General features: G+C 31.6%; 1 protein-coding gene across 4 annotated transcripts in view; it reads right to left on the bottom strand.

Annotated features, from left to right (window-relative positions):
* LOC118181362 (uncharacterized) overlaps window positions 1–20540 on the bottom strand; it is a 193824-nt gene that overhangs the window by 74754 nt on the left and 98530 nt on the right. For all 4 annotated transcript variants that reach the window (XM_035350492.2, XM_035350493.2, XM_035350490.2 and 1 more), the window contains exons 6-8: window positions 11119–11245; window positions 6694–6892; window positions 1276–1420 (exon numbers count right to left, since the gene is read on the bottom strand). In XM_035350492.2, coding sequence (XP_035206383.1) covers window positions 1276–1420; window positions 6694–6892; window positions 11119–11245 — 471 coding nt within the window. The remainder of the gene's footprint in view (window positions 1–1275; window positions 1421–6693; window positions 6893–11118; window positions 11246–20540) is intronic.

The following is a 20540-nucleotide window of genomic DNA, read 5'->3' as shown; positions in this document are numbered from 1 at the left end:
GTTCCTGTTAATGGACGACAACGCTCGTCCACCTAAGGCTCAATGGATCAGCGATTATCTGGAAATTGAGGATATTCGCCGCACGGATTGGGTAACCAGATTTCCTGACTTTAACCCTGTAGAGCATGTTCTAGGACGCGCTTCTGAGAGCACCTTCATCTCGCCATTCCCCTCTGAGAATCCTCGCGAAGTTTAAAATTGCTTTGCTGCAGAAATGGGATCGACAGCCACAGGGACTACTGAGCTGCAGCTGCCTCCTGTCTAGTATACCGCTGCAATGGTGTCTGGGTGCAATGGTGCAACCTGTCTGCAATGGTACCATTGCAATGGTGCAACCTGTCTGGCTGTGAGAGGAGACCATACTCCATATTAGACTCATTTTCAGTTCGATATCACAACAATGATTTCGAACACTATGAGCACTATGAGCTTTACTGATAATCAAGAGTACATAAAATGGCTTTTGAATGGTACATCTCTTAATCTGTTATAAATGCATATTCCTACACAACTCATTAAGTATTGCGTAAACTCTCATTTGGTTTTAATGTTTGAGTTCGAAAATCGCTGTTTTATATCTTATCATATCATACCATACTAGTAATACTACATGAAATTACGTGAAAATAATTCAGAATATTGTTTGAAATGCTTCACAGCAGCAGCAAAATGACAATTACTGGAATACACAACTAATTTGAGTTAAACTGTGAAATATTCCTAGAGAAATGTTGAAGTATTCTTTTTTATTTTACAGAATGCCAGGAAGAACGAAATGCGTAATAGTATCTAGTAAAGTTCTAATATCAGTTTATACTTTCCATTAATAAATCATCACAGAATAAAGCAAAATAAAACTAAGAATTCATTAAGAATGGATGAGCCGTTATAGCGTATAAAATTTATTATACTCATTAATCAAACTTAACTGACGTTTCACAAAAATTGAGAACTGATGGCCAAATCATAGCTCAAGTTATAATTATACGAAATCTTTATTTAAAATTATGTAATCGAAAAGTCCCCTATTATTTCTTTAATAAGTTGTCCTTGTGTTATGCTCTAGCAATGCTACAACAAATAAGGCAACATTGTAAATTTAGCAATGGCAAAGGGGAGACGAAATATGTTATTGCATGTGGCAGCAATCCTAGAGTCGGCTCTGATAAACGACGTCTTTTTTATTTAACAAAAAGGAACATTTTTGGGCATTGAAGAACATACCAAAGCCTTACTCGGAGGCCTTCTTTATCACAACAGAGTACACTGATTTACCTTATTCAAAGTATCAACTTCATCTTCGGCGCAGTACGGAAATGTAATGTTCGGTAGAAACCCATGAGCTCCTTGAAGGTTCTGAATGGCGGCTATTAAATTATTTCTCGTTTCAGCAGCTAGATAGTACCTTTGCTCCATGTCACTAAAGTTAAAAGAAAAGGGAAAATTTTAACATTTAAAACATTAACTTAGAAAATGTTTTGTAACTATAAATTTTTAACTAATTTCTAAACCTGTGCATAAAACATTTAATTAATAAATGTTTTTGAAAACATATACACAACTTTTTAAACACAAGCTTATTATGAAAACAGTTTTACTACTGGATATTAGAGGTATGAATTACAAAATACATTATAAATTTCTATATAATACCAACACATCAATAATTCGAGTTCGTAAAATTTTCACTGTATACTAACAAGTACAACTAGGTTACTTGCACGCCTTTTTTTTTTACGGAAAAAATTCGCAGGTGTCTGAATAACTAATACAGTGAAATTTAAACAGCTTTCCTTTATTCTCTTGTTTCCCACCTACAAGCCCCTACCAGAATGAGATTAGTATCGCGTTTTATGTAAATGAGGTAGAACCAGTATTTATGGGAAGCCTGGGCCACTTCCGTAGAAGAGATCAGAAGTTCTCAGTAAAGAGAGTGTTCTGCCTTCCGGGCACGTCGTTGCTTTAAACAAATGTTAGTATTTCGGCCGTATTGTACGTGCTTCACCAGGCCTGGTGAGGCACGTAAATATTCACTGGTAAGGTTTAAATAAGGGCCAACTCGGTTAGTTATTTATGTGTAGCTTCAGGTAAGATTTAGTTAGTTAAAATTAGTTTACTGTCCTATTTCCTACTTTATGTTCAGATCCTAAGAAGGTTTCCTGTAAGTCCGAGAGGGGCCAATTGTGAGCATTTTTGAGTTAAAATAAAAGGGTATTTTAACTCTTCTTTGGACTTTATTTTGCAGTTGTAAGTAGTAAGCGCTTAGTCGCTACACACTTCTCAAGGATTCTAGTTTTCAAGGACAATCCATTCAACTAGACTGTTATAATCAAAGTCGTAAATATCATTCCAATAAATCAATATGCAGCAATTTAAATTTTACAGCACCAAAACACAAAAATGCAAAAGAGGAAGTAGAATAAATAATACAAGATTTTTACCAACTTTGGATACAATTAAATTGATGAAGCAATTAAAAATTATTATAATTCTGCAAACTTTCCCAAGAAACTACTTATCTAGTTACATTATTGTACTAATAAGTTTCTTTTAATATTGGAAAAATTTATTCTTGAAAAATACAACGAAATACAAATTATTAAAGACCTAGCTCTTGATTATTGTAAACACAGACTTTTTAACTCTCTAGCTTAATGCAAAATTTATATTAAAGTCAATTTTCTGCATCCGCAGTTTGACAATATTCGTTTCTCTCGCATCTTCAACAAATGTAAAGTTTACTTCCCAGCTAATGGTACTTGCATTTAATGACGTTTGCATGCAGAAAAAAAAATAATATCAAGAATTACGAATCTGAGATTACTTTAAGTTCTACCGATGATTCAAGTCAGTAAGTCCACAGACATCCCAATAATTACCAATGACGGAACAAGGGTTAAGGGACTATTACAAATTAAAACCAGAAATTTGATTTACATATATTTTATCTTACATATGCATACATACATACTAAAACAGGAAATTATGTACATTCACACAGAGTACGGAAGGTAGAGCATAAGGAATTACCTCGAAGTCAGCTCTAGACTGAAGCGAAAAACGACCCTGTGACACGAGGCAACGTGATTTATATCAATTTAGTATAAAATCTTCATCCGAATCAGAATAAAACATCTTAAGGAAATAACTGTTTACAGAATTTTTAAAAAATGCATATAATCAAGGATTATAATATTAAAGATATTAAGCGTGCAACTTAAATTGTACCAAAAAATGCTTTCTGAAAACTTTTAAATGTATTTTTATGACTAAAGTTGTTAGCATAAATGAATTTTTAACCACTCTTTTGTAGCATTTTGAAATACTTTGCCTACGTCGACGCTATTATTCTGTATCCTCTCAGCTAGAGTTACAGAGACAATAATACACTATATCTATACCAGTTTATTATCTTTAAGGACCTCTTTAAGATCAGTTTACGCTGTTTGTATTAATTTAAAGATATACCAAGGTAACTTTATACTATCAAAAATCGAGAATAATTTGATTTTAATTGGAACCAGTAGCAAACATCCCATGGCTGACGTTTTTAATGCCAAATTATAGCTTTGATACAAATTTATAATTTGGCACGTCAGCCGTGGGATGTTTGCTACTGGTAAAGGCAGCATTTCAAGTAAAATGATAGAAAGTAATTAAGATAATAATGATATACGCGAAAATAGTTCGTTTCGTCTTATGTTCGACAGGCAGCATTTCAATCAAGAAAGAAAATAAAGAATGTATATGATGACTAAGATAATTATTTCTAGACTAATGGGTTCGGAGAATTATTGCTATACTATATATTTAAAAATGCTTATTCTGCAGTGTATCCATGATAACAGCTACCTATTAGTTCAAAGGAGATAGATGTTTCAGTCACTAGTACAGGTCAATATGAGTCCCGGCAGATATTTTTAACCGAGCGAACCATATTCCTTTTTCTGATCTATGATCCACGTGTAAGAGCTTTGACAATTATAATTTTAACGAGCATTTAATCCACGTAATCACGAATCAGAACCTCTAAAGCTTACTCTGACAACTACATGGTTTTTATACACTTTTGGAACGATTTCGCTGCCGTTTAATTAGTATTTAAAATGTAAGAGTATTTTTTAAATGTTCGATTTGATAGTCTTTTTTCTGGACCATGAGTCTGCATCGTGATCATCATGACAGAAGAGGTTTTAGTTAAATTTACAGACTGGGATAAAGAAATGCAAATTCTTCTGTTAATGTCGGAAGTAAATTTGTCTTGATAGTACGTTGAGTGGATTGTAACGTTTTTTACATGCTTCTTATTTTTAATTTTTTTATTGTAAGAGTATACCGTGACAATCATAAACCCTTTATTGAAACTTATTTTGCATTGACAGAACCAGCTTTGTACATTTTTTCCTCCACTCGATATTTTTTCTCTTCGGTTTCGATAATAAATCGACCTCTTTTGTTACAGTTATTTAGGTAAATCCATATGCTTCATCAAGGGTCACAATATATTTCCATATATCTCTTGCTAAATAATTTTCAAACTGGGTTCTACAAATTATTCTGCGTTGAGCCATATGCTTGGCAAAAGATGGTGAACATTAAATTTTTTAGCTTTTTTAAGTTGTAATCTGTTAGTATGCAGAATTTTTATTATTTTAATCCTGAACGTTTCAAAGGCCACTTGATGACGTGCAAGCAAAGGCCTTCTTAAGGCAGAGTACTCGCTAACGAAAGAAGAACTACAAAATTCTGTTTTGATTTTTTTTAAAGTCGAAATTGTAAAGTATTTCACAAGTTAACAAACTAAAAATGATTTTAAAATCAAATTAATGTTACTTAAAGAGACGTGAAAAGGTATAAAATGTAAAATATTTTAACAAACATGATTATTGCTCGCGGATCGCACAAAAGTGCGCGGCTGGCCAAATACGACCCACAGCCGTCACTTGACAAAACTTGAGCTAAAATACCAAGATCGCAGTGCTTCTAATGTAATCAATCAATTATTCATTCATGTCTTTGTTTTCTTAGTGTTTCCTTTTATATAGCCTTCAACTTACGAGTTTTGGAATGAGCAGGCTCAGATAAAAACAAGAAGTGACAAAAATAGCAAACTTAAAGACTAATTAGGTTGCTAAATAAAAATATCTTACATAAAAATAAAATGAACTGGACTCTTATCTCTTTATGCTATACCATTAATGGAAGTCTTCTCGTATTTTTCACGAAATCATTTAAAGAGGAGATTAAGTTTACTTTAAACTTGCTTTGAAATTGCATCTGTGGATTGGTTTAAAAAGGTTTTACTAATAGGAACTGATGTATATCATTTGCATTGCAAAATATGCTTTTAAAACTAAATAATGCATGGTTACATTGTTTTCACAAATAGAATTATTCTGGGATAATTCTATTAATTATTATTATGAATATTTCTAAGTGTACTTATAAGGTATTTCTCCGACCTTCTTAACGAGCCTTCGTGGTGTAGTGGTCCTCACGCTCATTGCGTAATTGAGATCTCCGCGGTTTGATTCCCGGGGAAGGTCTTACTAATTTTTCATCTTTCCTGCTTCCAAAAAATACCTAATATCTCTACAGTGGCGCATGAACTAAAAGAGTGTTGGATGATGAGTCTCCACACCCAGGATTTGGCTTTGGGTTCCCTAAAAATCCAGTCGCTCTTTAAAAGGGGGGAGTATATGAGGTATTTCTCCCGCCTTCTTAACAAGCCTTCGTGGTGTACTGGTCTGCACGCTCAGCGAGTAATTGAAAGGTCCGCGGTTCGATTCCCGGCAAAGGCGTTGCTAATTTTTCATCTTTCCTGCTTCCAAAAAATATCTAATGTCTCTACATAGTTTTAGTATGTTAGTTTTCCTCAGATAAAAAGTAAGTGTAAGAAAATATCATTAGATAAATGTGATTTTCGATAGCTTAATTTTATGATATAAATTATTTGACAATGGCGTAACATTACTTTTCCTGTTTAAAAAAATACATGTGAGTAAAAATCTGGAATGCTTACATTGTGAATATAAGAATATTTTCTTATTTTTCTTCTGAATATATTCTCCTCTCTCTCTCTCACCGTATTCTTTCAGAAATTCGGCCCAACAACGGCTAAATGGATAAGACCGTTGAACAGTGGTAGTTTGATAGGTTTCATGTCTCTGACAATGGGCCAATAGCCTCTGAATTTCTGTGGTTTACCTCATGTGCAACTTGAACACAAGCCAATTTCTTTTAGAATTTCCATCATAAAGTTATCCCTTCTTTTTAGGCTGATAACCCTAGTAAGCTTAACCATAATCAAGAAAATACTACAATCTACTCTACTAATATTTAAAGAATAAATATATCTTTACTATAGCTGTATTCCTCTGTTATATTTAATTTCTGTAACACTAATAAGTTACCACATGCACATAATTTGATTTAAATTACTTCCGAGTAGCATATTTCTTGTTTCATAGAAAACAGCAATTAAAATGCAAAGCTTTTCACTGAAGTATCTTTTTACTTTTCATTAAAACGTGGGCAAAAAAATGATAATTATTTTACATTGCTTCACCATTATCTTGTTTTCTCATTAAATGCAATGGATAAAGATGGAATAAAAATCTCAAATTTTCCAGTACTACTTTAAGAGCTAAATCAAAATCAAGTTTTCCATAAGTGGATTTTTATTTGACTTACTGTTCTGGTATGTCTGGTAATTCTTTCCATTTCTGTACGGCAAGTCCAAGTTGCGCGCAAGATTGCTTCACCATTATTTGAGCTTGCTTCCATTTAAAATGAGCTTGATCTATGTGATTCTTTCTTTCTAAGAGCAAGTCATATTCTTTTTCAAGTCTGTTTTCTCTCTCACTCCCATATGCACCGCCGAAGATGTTGTCTAGAGATATAATAAAGGGCTTTTAAATCGATTGTTTATTGGTGCATCTGCTACTAGCAGATTGTTCAAGATATACAGAGGAAGCAGAGAAAAAGAAAAAATTCAGAAAAAAGTGTCCTTTCAGAATCAGTATTAAAAATATCATGGAAACTTAGGGAAATTGTTTTAGAAAGGCAGCAAACTAAGTAATTTTACTTCAGCAAAAATAACAGCTGAACACTGAGTGATATTTTACTGCGAATTAATAATTTAACACTTCTTTGTATTTCTATTTTATACAAATATAATAAATATAATAAATTTATGTTATTTTAAACATACGCGTGTTTGTTTAAGAGTTCTAATTAGACCTTATAAGGTATTTCTCCTGCTTTCCTAGCGTGTCTCCGTTCGATTCTCGGCGAGAGCGGTGGCATATTTTTCATCTCTCTTGCTTTAAAAAAATCCTAATGTCTCTACAACCTTAAATTATGTATCAAGCACCATCAAGTTGTAACAAAAAATAAAATGGATATTAACAGTGTAAGAATGTTATGAATCATAAAAAGAGTGGTAAATCATAATCCTCTCATCAGATCTCTAGAATAAACTTAGCTAATCAGAGAACAGAAAACAATAAGCATTCATAATAATTAGCTATTTTCTATTAAAATAGTTTTTTGGTATATTAATAAGAACTGAATATGGAAGTCCTTGATTTATTTTATAGCAGCATATAAAATAATTTAAAATTTGACAGCGGAATCGGATATTTTGGTGTTGGCCTTAATATAACATTTCATGATTTCGGTCGTTTTAAGAAACCGTCGCCAAGGGAACAATATCACAATTATCAAAACCTTAGCATGTAAATTCGCAGAAGTGTTCACTTTCAGAGATAATCGTCTAAGGAAAACAGTTGTCATGAGAGAATTCTCAATGCATATAAAATTTTGTACATGTTAATTTTATTCAAGAACAAAATTGAGAGTTCTGCTATATTTTGCTTCTCTGTTGGATCTGAACATACCAGTTACGGTCAAATTTGTCACCACCCAGCATGAGTTAGGAAACTCATAACTACAAAATGCCTCATTACTAGAAAATTCAAACGTGTCTCAGTATGATGTTACGAAGTTAACTTCTTTGAAAATACAATAACACTTCTTTGTTTTATTTCAAAACTCTATATTTGTTTCATTGCAGTGCTTGAAATTTTTAAAGAGAAATTTCCATTTTGAAACTTCCACCACCAAGATCCACGAAAGAATATTTAATTAACTGTTTGAGTCGATTCAACTCATGCAACTTAGCAAATACTTTAACATTATTTGTATTCTTTATATTATTTTTCAAACTAATTAGCTGTACGTTTCTTCATATAGCAGTTTCAGAATGCTGTGAACTAAACGTTTAACTACAGTAAACCTAATGGAAGTAAAATAAAGACTAAAGTAAGCCTAATGGAAGTAAAATAAAGACTAAAGTAAGCCTAATGGAAGTAAAATAAAGACTAATGTAAGCCTAATGGAATTTGTGTTAGTTTATGGCGAAGTGGTAGTCATTGGTATAATAATAAGTTGATATAATAATTAGAAATAACAAATCTTGCCTTGAATGACGAAGATAACCAAGATCTTCCACCTAACATACTGCCATTCTTCAAAGGAGCGAAATAAATGCTGAAAATTTATGCAGATACACAGAATCTGCCACAAAAGAGTCTTATTACTTGATCAACAAACTTAAATCATCATATCAGAGTTCTTCATATATAGGAAAGATAGGTAAGAGGCAGAAATTGAGAATAGATGTTTTAAAACATATAGTTCTATGTTTCTTTAAAATTCCAAACTTGTGAAACTGTAAAAACAGACAGGCGATTTGTTATTCTGTTGAATTTTCAGACTACAGCAATCGCAAACTCAGCGTGAAGGATTAAAATAAACCTATTTATTAATACGGCAACCTGACAGTTAGACAAAAGCTCAGGATTATAAAAGGAATAGTCTCTGAAGCCCGCATGAAATGTAAAACAATTATGTTAATTATTAAGTCAAATTAAAATGCGACATATAAATTAACACCAGACTAAGTTAGCCTTGGCTCCCGCCCTAAGTATCCTCGACGCAAACTCAGCGTGCCGAAGCTAAAGCCACTAAATCATATTAAGTAGCAGTGAATCGTACTAGAGTAACGTTTAGCAAAGGCTAGAAGCTCTGCCTTTTTTAACTCAAGAACTCTGCCCTTGTTTATACTTCAGTAAATTTGCATTCTGGTGGAAGTTGACAAAAGTGAAAGTGAAAGTACATGCCAACTCATAAGATACCTGGATTAATTAACATAAGGTTTTGATCACATTTTAACAATTTTTATGCAAAAGATTTCTATCATTAATGAAAGGGATAATTTCTGTCTTCACTTTGCTAAACACTTTTATGTGCATGTCTAGAGAGAGCTCCATATGTTTCACAGGATATTTGTTGAGACTTTCGGTAGTTCTAATTTTTGACTTCTCGCATTTTTAATATTTTTTAAATCCCTTCAGTTTAAAAACATATCTGCCGTTCCTTTACTGTTTACTTTTGTTTTATTTCTGGTTAGAGAATGTTTGTTTGCATTTATTACAAATAATATTTGTATTAACAGTATATAGAACTGAAATTTTTCTTGAATACAATTGAAACCATCAGCCATGCCGAAAAGACATGATTGCTATAAAGATATATGATTTTTACAGAGATTTGAGCTGCAAACTGCGCTTCCTTTATATTACGTATTATATTTTGAAACGGTATTTTGTAAATAGGTAAATAAAAATGTTTCTCTTATGTTGTCGAAATATACAGTACATTTGCCGTGAAATATGTTTTTGTTTTTACCCAGAATACGATCCTAATCTATGGAAACCATAAAATCTATGCCATTTCCTGGTTTACGCAATAAATGGAATTTATGCAGTAGCAAATGGAAACGAGTTGCTTTTTTTTTCTTGTCCTTCATAACTTGAGGACGATTGTGTGCATAACTGCACAAAATTTCAGCTTGTTCGTTTTCATAGAATTTCATTGTTTTCTTAATGTCTTGTTTCAAGAAGTTTAAGAAACATTTAACTTTGTGTTTTTCTATTTATTCATAGTTTTACATAAAAAGGACTTTCGAATAAAGATGGCCAAGGTTTAATTTCTTTAACTATTGGTGCAATCCATACGGCTCTAATTATAAACTTTCCGGAAATAAGGTAGAAAACTATTTCAGTGTAGGATGTACAATGTTTCTCAACAAAATCTAACATTTTACACGTTTCCCTAGATAGCAATTCCAATTTGAAAAATGTTCATAATGCTTTAGCAAGTTAAATAAAAAAGTTCCTTTTTTTCATGTGAAAAAACACTGATACGTTAGAAATTTAATGGTTGCTTTTAAATGACTTTAACCGGCTTTTAAAATTAAAAACAAAAATACAGAATAAAACAGAGATTAATGGTTTTGTCTTGAGTAAGCCAGCAGCAGAAGTTATTAATTTTGCACTTGGCCCGTATGAAACTATTAATTGCTAACACCACCCAAAACTTTGCACTTAGATATATGGAGAAATCACATTTAACTTATCAAAGCATAATGGACATTTTGCTAAATGGACAATTTCTTTAGATGGAGCAGACCAAAAGTAATAATAATAAGCTTTGTGGTTACAAATGCTTTCTTCTCTATTGCTGAAGTTAAAATTTTGTAACCGAAAGTGTAAGTTTAGAGACAAAATTTCGGATACTAAACCTACAGCCGTCTTTTTCAAACCCTCCACACACCTCGCTACAGAAAATAGCATATATCAACTTTTAAGCGCACTGCACATTTTTATCAAGCACAGCGAATACCTTCTGTTAAAAGGCCGTCGTAAATGTAAATATAACAGTCAAACACAGCAAATACTTTTGATAATAAACGTGTTTCATGAAACTCAACGAATACCTTCTCTTAAACGACAGACGTAATTGCTATTACAGTTATTAGAGATACTTTATACATACATATGAAGACAACTGGGTTCTAGATGAACAAATATCGAGACGGGTGTGCTCAAAACATAACTGTAGATGTGTATAAATGTAGAGTGCTATATATTAATATGCAGGTAAATATAAAATCAGAAATGAATTATAATACATATAAAAATGTTGTTACAAATAATGTGAATATGCAGATTTAAATTCAGAAAAAGAGAAATCGAGAAAATTGTTCCATACCTAGCAATTCGTCTCTTTGAGCATATAATTTCTGTAGCAATTCACCATCTATTGTCAGTGCTGAAAGCTCTTCTTTCAATAAATCTCTCTGTTTAGCAGTGCTTTCAATCTGTCTTTCAATCACCTCCTTAATAAGCAAATAAATAATTATTACAAATAATCAGATAACTTAAGAATAGTATACAATAAATTTAATAACAAAAAGTGTCTGAAAGATTTCAGATTTTAAATTACGTCCAAAGGGGCGTTTTTTTAACTTTTTGTGTGTTACCTTTATTTATTAAATATCATGTTCTTTGCACTTAAATCATTACAGTTCAATAGCAATGTCGCAAAATAATTTTAAAATGAGCATATCTTTAGAATTTCCGATACACAGTTCCGCGCGCTGGAGATAAAAAGGTTTCCCTCCCCGTAGAGTGTTGCCATTGCTCGCTTTGAAATCCTTGAGTTTGTTAATCAAAAATTCGTTCAAATTTTACAAAATATGAAATCGATAATAAAACAAATTCTAAATTTCAAATTTGGTCTTCCACATGCCATATTCGTAGGAGGATTACGTCATTCAAAATTCGATGGCTCAATGTACCGTTGTTTTATCACAATGCGAGAAACATACATACATTTATTCTTCATTATTGAATTTCTTCAAATATAATACATGACGATAGTATTTGGTGGCAACAGTTTGTAAAGTAAAACGGACATTTATAGTGATTCAACGCATATCGCAAAACGAAAACAATAGTCCCTTTGGACTAATAAGTAAAAAGGAAAATTTAAACATTAGCATAATTCAGTGAGCTTGAGAACGACCATTTGGAAAAAAATATGTGTACATAATTCAGTGATAAAATATATACCCTAGACCTAGACATAAGTGATTGCCAAAACTATTTCCTCGTTTGGGAAAATTTGAACACTTATAAAATTGTTTTCTTACAATGAATGCGTGTGATTATCTCTCGATTAGAAAAATATGTAACTCATAATTCAGTATGAAAAAAAATTGTAGCACAAAAACGGATCTGCACAAAATTATACTAAACCAAACTTTAGATCGGCTTTAGTTTATTGGAAAATTTCATACGTTTTGTTAAAGATCGGCTACTAGCTCTTCTTTTTCAATGAGAAAAAATATTTTTCTAATTGACATTAAGTTCATTTTGGTTAATTTGCACTTAAATTTGTATATATGAAGGACAATTAACTTTGGAATATATGTATTTTAAAATACTCATTCATTATGTCGAACCAATTTTGGTTGCCAGGAGGATTAAATGCCTAACTTTAGTTTTATTTACTTATTATCTATCTGTACCCATAAATTTGATATAGCGAGAAAAATAAATATCTTTCATTAAAAGCACTAAATATCTTACTTTATCAGAGAGGAAAAAACTGGATGAGTGTTGGAAAAAAAAAAAGATTTTTTATCTTGTAATTTTGATTTCACGAAACTAATAACTTCTGAAGGATTTATGGCAAGGATGACCTTGAACTTTTACGCGATATTGAGTACATATTTTACAAGAGTAAAAAATTCTTTAGGATTAGTTTAATAATTATTTTATTTTTTTTTATCTTGTCACAGTAAATAAATGTTCGCACATGCGTTACTAAAATCTATCAGCTGTAATGATAGGAATGGAGAAAGTAAAAAGAATAATCCGAGTTAAAACTTCAATTAGTTTATTTTACATTTCTTATTCAGTTACGTTACAGTGTTACTATGCAACAATACTTTTATTTTACGATGATTACTTTTTAATTATTAGTTAAAGAAGTAAGTGACATTTCAGCTAATTTATTTTTGATCAAAGGAATAAAAGGCAAATGCACTAGTTAGGAATGTACAAAGTAACTCACTGAAATTCTAAAATGATATACATACATGTATATATTTTATATTTGGTCCTATAAAACCTGAATTATAACATTAGGTACTATAAGGTCTTTTCTTCCTCTTTTCCGCGTGCTTTCGTAGTGTAATGAGAAGCATACTCGACACGTATTCGAGAAGTCCAGGGTTCGAGTCCCGCACATATTTCACGTCTCCTGCTTCAAAAAAGCCTAAAGACTCTTCAAGAGTCACCCGAACAAAAAAAAAAAGGGTGATGTACAATAATTCATTACCACCAGAATTTGGCAACTGGGTTTCCTAATCCCCAGTCGCCCAGGACGAGTATATAAGATAATTTCTTCCTCCTTTTCGCATGACTTCGTGGGGTAATTAGAAGCATACTCAGCGTGTATTCGAGAGGTCCAGAGTTCGATTCCAGACAAGAGCTCTGCAAGTTTTTCACGTTTCCTGCTTCAAAAAACCCTAGTGACTTTACAGTACAAGTAAGAATTATTGAACATAACGAAAATTTCTAACTGATTTAGTCATACTATAATAATGTATATCTTATTCTTGTTGAAATAAATTTTAGTACTACTATTGTAATGAGATAGATTCATGAATTAAAACTGGGCCGTGATTGAAATGCATATTTGTTAATGATATATATTTTTGAACTGAATTAGCTATGATTTTTTTTCTTCGGCTTCTCATTAAAACTTTATTTTAATTTAAAAATTTGTCCTGTTTAATTTTAGAATTCTTGCCTTAGTATAAAATGCAATATGGATAAAAAATATGTTATTGCAAGCTTTTAAAGCTAAGTTAATATGTATAGTACTAAATCACTCTACTTGTGTAAAGCACGATCAGGAGCCTAGAAGATTTTAGAGAAACATTTATAATGATTTTTTATAAATGTTTCCTCTTAAAGAAGAAAGAAAAAGAAGAAAGCAAGAAGAAAAAGAAGGAAGCATGTAGGAGGATGATACAGAGAAAAATTCAAATGTAGAACGAAAGAAGTACACGTAATACCACTGCATTTTAATTAACTTAGCATCCGGTCTGATTGCGAAAAAGGTCGTGTCATATAATTATCAACGGAGAAAAGACACAATGAATACAAAGGAATTAATTAGCTTGGTGTTTTCTTTCGTGCAGACCCAAATATGTTGTATGATAATTTACATTAACAAAAATGACATTAAATTAAAAATTTCACTTATATGAATATAATTTAAACCGAGTTACTCATCAGGAGGAATCGGAAACACTTGTTAAAAACAAGTAAAAGATGAGAACACATGTGAATTTTTTTTATCTGTGAAATTTTTAGATATAATTTTTTAAGTAGTGTCTTTAGTTTCTGCGTTAAGAAAACTAAATTTGTTACATTAATTTTGCTATTTTATCGAACCTTTAATGAACAGAAAATGATTGGTGCTATCAAATCCGGTTGTACAGATAAGTCATCAGAATCAAACATATCTACCTGCGATTTTACTAATAATTGAGAAAGTATTTAAGAGATTTTTCAAGTAATTGACCATTAGAGCTCGAGGAAGTACTTTTCTACATCAAAGTAATATTACCTCGCCCCCACTTTGTCAACTGAAAGCTATCTTTTTTAATTTAGTACACAGAGCTACTCAATAAAATGGCACTAGGTTATGGTACACCAGAAAATAAACTGATATATATTAATTGGAAGATAAATACGTAATATTTAATGTTTACCCCCCCCCTCTAAAAAGCAAACTGCGATTGGCATAGATTTTGAATAAAACTCCATCCATTTTGAGGAAGATGTGATACAGAACTCACTTCAGGAGCAAAATATTTTTACAAAGGTGGTAGAAGCAAGCAACTCTACTTACAGGAAATTCGGTGGCGGAAAGAGAAAAGCAAACGTAGGCCCCTCTTTTTGGAGGAAAACCATAATAAAACGTAAGAAAGCTTAAATATTGGAATTTTTAAAGTTTTAGGGAGAATCAGATTGGAATTCATTGAAAAATATTGTAAATGTTTATTAATGTAAAAAGCTTTAAAAAATCTAATATATTAGCTGAAGAGTTTTTATGGATATTCTTTTGTATTCTCGGCTTTGAAATTTTAACGCTCTTTTTTTTTTTCTTTCTTAAGTTTGATCATTATATCTATTATCACACTGATTAAAAAATTCAATAAATTTCCCAAGAATTAAAAGCAGAAATGGGTCTTTAAGAGCTGAAAACCGAATTTTATAGGTAAAAGTGCCTAAAACTTGCAAAGAATCGGAGCAATTTTATAACTAATAAAATGAGGAAATGAAATAAAATCTTTATCAATAATCACGGGTGAGTATTGGAGAAGCCAAACAACAAGAATCAGTGTAATAGTTGCAAAGTTTTTTGCAGGACTAGTTTCGATGGTTTAACTACAGAACCAACTTCCTCAGTTGCCTAAGTACATTTTGCACTGAGAATCTCTAGGTCTTTATTGGTCTTTATGGTCTTTTTTTTATTCTTGCTCCCTTTTTAAATTACATACTAGTATTCTTACATTGGCTCCGATTAATTAAATTTATAATTTTCTTAACAGTTGTTCTTCCATTTTCCACTCCTTTTTTAAGTTGTTTTACAGGACTATCTCTTTTAATTCTTTAACAGAGGCTATTATTGAATTTTTTCTTACTCGTATATGCTTTTTGCATAGTAAAATTTTTGCATGAGGCCACAGGTATTTTCTATTTGTATATTTTGAAGCAAACGTTTTATCTGTGTTTTTGTATACATGTAAAATATTTCTACTTTCAATTTTGTGTTAGAAAGCTAAGACAAATAGGGAAAAGAGACTATTCAATGAGACTTTTAATTCCACTAATTATTTGACTAATAGATTAAGTACTGCGTTTACGAGTTTCAGTGAATATGTCAGAACGAAATTTGTCTTGGCTCTCTTATTAATCGACCAAGTATGGAGCTTCAAAACACTTTTCCCTTGGCAAGTTCTGTTATGAAGCTCCGAAAAAGGGAGATTAATTCTTTTCAAAATCCCATACCATTTTTTAATTTCTCCACTCAAATCAATATCTTAGTATCTTGGATTTTTTAATTTCTTCATTGAGATTACGTCCTAATATCTTAGCTTTTTGCTTTAATGTAGTTCATGCATTAATGTACTTGGTAAAATTCAAGTCTTCTTGCTGATGAGTTGGATCTAAATTTACTTTTAATCTTTCAATTTCGAGATATATTTCTGGAAGAAGATTCCAAATTTAGAGTGTTGTTGCAAAACTCTGCTTAAAATGTGCGTTTAGTAAATCGGAGTGTTTGGAAAAATCGGCTACGAGCTATGGATCCTTAATATGGATACTAAACCTATATTTTCAGACACGAAAATTCTTAAAATTTTGGTTGTAGAAAGAAAGAAAAATAACTTTATGTACGGTTCCTGTTAATCAAAAATTGCATTTAGTAAACATTCATCAAGTATTCGTTAATTAAAAGCTCTAAATATATAATATTGCGGCTTTGTCCGCAAAATTAAAGGAGATATTCGAGACCGAATTTCTGACTTGGGTCATTTTTTCGTGTTATTACTGATCTGAATTCAAGAGTACATTAAAGAAAAGAACATCAGTATGAAATTCAAACAGAAGTTGAAGAGGGTACTTTCGAAACACAGAGAGATTTACAAAATTTTTGTGCATTTCGAAGGTTACCCTTTTTTTAAAGCTAACCGCTAGATTGCGTTGTTGAAATACTCGGAATCTTCGAAAACATTAATTCCCTTTCATTATGATAGATTAATCTTTAAAAATGGATTTCTCTAAATATTTACATTCCATGCACAATGGTTTTGCTTATGAAAATACTTTTTGACGGCACACTTTATAATCACGAGAAGACAGTTACTCTTGTTTCCGAAATCAACACAAGTCGCTGACGTCATTTTTTTCAGGTACTTCATCCATTGGGGTTAGCAGCAGAGATTTATCATGTCGACTCAATTACAATAAAAACAAAATCAGAAGTGAAGACTAGCAGGAATTTTGATGGCGTAGGAGTGTTGATCCATAATGAATAGGAAATTGGAGGCGAAGGCAGATTAAATCTTAGTTTTTTATCTCAGCAAACATGTTGCGGTCACAAACAAGTTGGCACATTAATTGTGCTTATTCCAAAAAACTTGCAGTTTAGAAAAATTTGCAGTAAGATAGAAAGAGCAGACAGACAGCAGTCCAGCTAGGCCAAAGCGTAGAAAGCAAGTGCGTAGTGTTCAGGATGAAATTTTAATTTAGACTGAGTTAGTTTTGGTTCTCAATGCATTTTGATTGGGTAGTTAATTACTGCTGTAAAATAGCTATTGGCTGCTTGAGCTTTAGTTTCATTTACATCACCAGAATTATGTCAGAGTCACATGACATGGATTAATCTAGAAATGACACAGTGTAGAAAGAGGTTACTATTTTTAGAATTGAGAAGTGCTAATTTAATATTTTACGTATTTTCTATTTTACTACATATATGTAAATATATATGTAATATATTCAAACTCAGAAGCAATGACCAGGAAATTGGAGGCGAAGGCAGATTAAATCTTCAGTTTTATTTTCAGCAATATATTGCGATTACACAGAAGTCGGCACATTAAATGTGCCTGTTCCAAAAGTCTTACAATTTTGATAACTTTGTAGCAAGAAAGCAGCAGCAGGCAGACAGCAGTGCAGCTAGGTCAAAGCGTAGAAAGAAAGTGCGTAATGTTCAGGATGAAATGTTATTCAGAGAGTCAGTTTTGGTTCTCAAAGCATTTTGATTGGGCAATTAATATTGCTCTAAAATTACTATTGGCTGGTTGAATTTTAGTTCCATTTACATCATCATAATTACGAGGGAATCATATGACATAGAATCATATGACTATTTTTAGAATAGAGATGGGAAATTTACGTTTCTAATTTAATAAGATTCTTTATTTTTCTTACATATTTATATATATATATATATATATGTACGTATATAGTCAACTCATTATTGCTTGAAACCCATAGAAAAGTCAGCTTTTTACCATGAAATAAATAATTTTTAATTTTCTTTTTTATTATCTATATTTTTATTCGAATATATTTTTACTAAATTTAAATTTCCAAAATTTAATCTCGTTACAGCCAGACATGTCCGAAGACAAGACATAATTTATTGCTTGATAGCTAATTTTTGATACACAGATTCTTCTTCACGCATCATAATGGGTGCGGTATGAACCCAATTTTCAGAACAATCTTTGATTTACTTCTTGGAGAATAGTCGAAACAGAGAGACGAGCGCGCGTGTTAGCAAGAGAAAATGCAAAGCGGGAAAAGGGAAGCACGCATTCAGAAGCATGGGAGAGTCAAAAGGTACCTTGATCAGTGATTGGATAAGAGCTGTCTGCATTGCAGGATTACATAAGAAAGCATGAAATGGATTACCTTTGAAAAGACATAGTCCAGAAAAAGCTATTATAAACAGTTTCTGCTTTTGAAATAGAAAGGAGTGCACGGATTAAAAATGAAAAATTAAGGGGTCATTATTAATTTAAGTTAAAATTTTTATTTACATGTATTTTATCTTATATATATAGTAGAATTTTCTCCGCCACAGTGCTAGTTTTTTTTTTTTTTTTTTTTCTTTTTTTTCATAAAACTCGACACCTTATTTTAGGGTACTTTGTAACTAGAAAAGTATGTCCAGGATGAATAGTTTTAGAAATAAATCCCCTAACTATACATTTTCAAGCACTCAGTATATATCGGAAAGTATTTATGAACATATGTATAGGCCTCTAGGCATACCACGAAATTTAGGTTAAATATATTTTAGTAAAACTTAAGCTCATTACGCCATATTTATAGGTATTGTATCATATTTGTACTCTATTATGCAGCTGCAGGAAAGTATTATTGGAACTGATTAGTTTTTTTTTTCACTTGATAAAATCTTTGCTCAAATTTAGAAAACTCCACACTACAGTGGATGTTTACACATTTTTAGAACGATTTCGATAAAGAATTTTAAAAAGTAAATGTTTTGCAATAAACATTGCTGACAACAATGTTTATTACAAAACGAGAAACATGGTTTATTACGTTACGAGAAACATCGTCTGTTACTTTTAAACTTATTCTACTTTTAAAATGTTGCGCGTAAACAAGCTGTAGATTGAAAGATATGTTCTTCCACTTTTCGAAGAGAAATATTCCTATTCCTAAATTTAAGAACGTTGTGAAATATACAGTATTAAAACTTTTAAGTGTAAAATAAACAGCATTATAAGCAAGGGGGAAAACCGTCAACCTTTACTTGAACATGGAAAAAAGTCTCCAAACGAATATCCAAAAAAGATACGCACTGTTTCTAATGTTTCCAAAGTTAAATTGTTTGTAAAAAAGAGAAAAATCCGCCTACACAGTCAATGCATCTGCAGCAAAAATGAATAAAATAATAAACAAAGCGTTACAACAGAAAAAAGCTAAAAACATAATGCTCTCTGGCTTTTGCTGAGGCGTGCGGCTCATCGCAGAACAATTCATAGCACCCTGTATGAAAACTATTTAGAAGGAGATAAATGGAAACACACTGTGACCCTTGATAAACCATGGGTTTACCAAAAATGAACAAAAAAATTGAACCAATAATTATTAAAAACGAATATAAAAAATATAAAAGCCTGGTTCCGTCAATGCAAAGAAAGTTTTAGCAAGGAGTTTATGACTGTTGCAGGATTCTCTTACAATAGGAAATAAAAAAAAAATTGATGAGTGAGAAATGGACCAATAATGCCATTTCAAAGCATTATGAGGAGAAAGTTTTACATCCGACATTTACGGAAGAAATTCCATTTCATTATCCCAACGACTTTCAAAAAGTTAAAATTTAACATGGCAAAGCCATAAGTTATATTTCGAAAAATAGTATTTAGTCTTTTGAAAAGAGCTTTTTCTAAGCCCAAAGGATGAACTCTGATAGTAGTGAAAGAGGAATAGAAATCAACACACCTGAAAATTTTACGAAAACTCTTTCTGTGATGCAAACTGCAATGCATTAGAACCTGCTGTAGATTGAAAGATATGTTCTTCCACTTTTCGAAGAGAAATATTCCTATTCCTAAATTTAAGAACGTTGTGAAATATACAGTATTAAAACTTTTAAGTGTAAAATAAACAGCATTATAAGCAAGGGGGAAAACCGTCAACCTTTACTTGAACATGGAAAAAAGTCTCCAAACGAATATCCAAAAAAGATACGCACTGTTTCTAATGTTTCCAAAGTTAAATTGTTTGTAAAAAAGAGAAAAATCCGCCTACACAGTCAATGCATCTGCAGCAAAAATGAATAAAATAATAAACAAAGCGTTACAACAGAAAAAAGCTAAAAACATAATGCTCTCTGGCTTTTGCTGAGGCGTGCGGCTCATCGCAGAACAATTCATAGCACCCTGTATGAAAACTATTTAGAAGGAGATAAATGGAAACACACTGTGACCCTTGATAAACCATGGGTTTACCAAAAATGAACAAAAAAATTGAACCAATAATTATTAAAAACGAATATAAAAA

Source organism: Stegodyphus dumicola, chromosome X1 (assembly GCF_044657685.1).
Source record: "Stegodyphus dumicola isolate Sdum_Otavi_A_Nest chromosome X1, ASM4465768v1".
Lineage (NCBI taxonomy): Eukaryota > Metazoa > Arthropoda > Arachnida > Araneae > Eresidae > Stegodyphus > Stegodyphus dumicola.
The sequence above is the reverse complement of the archived record's forward strand: the minus strand, read 5'-3'. Positions and strand labels throughout refer to the sequence as shown.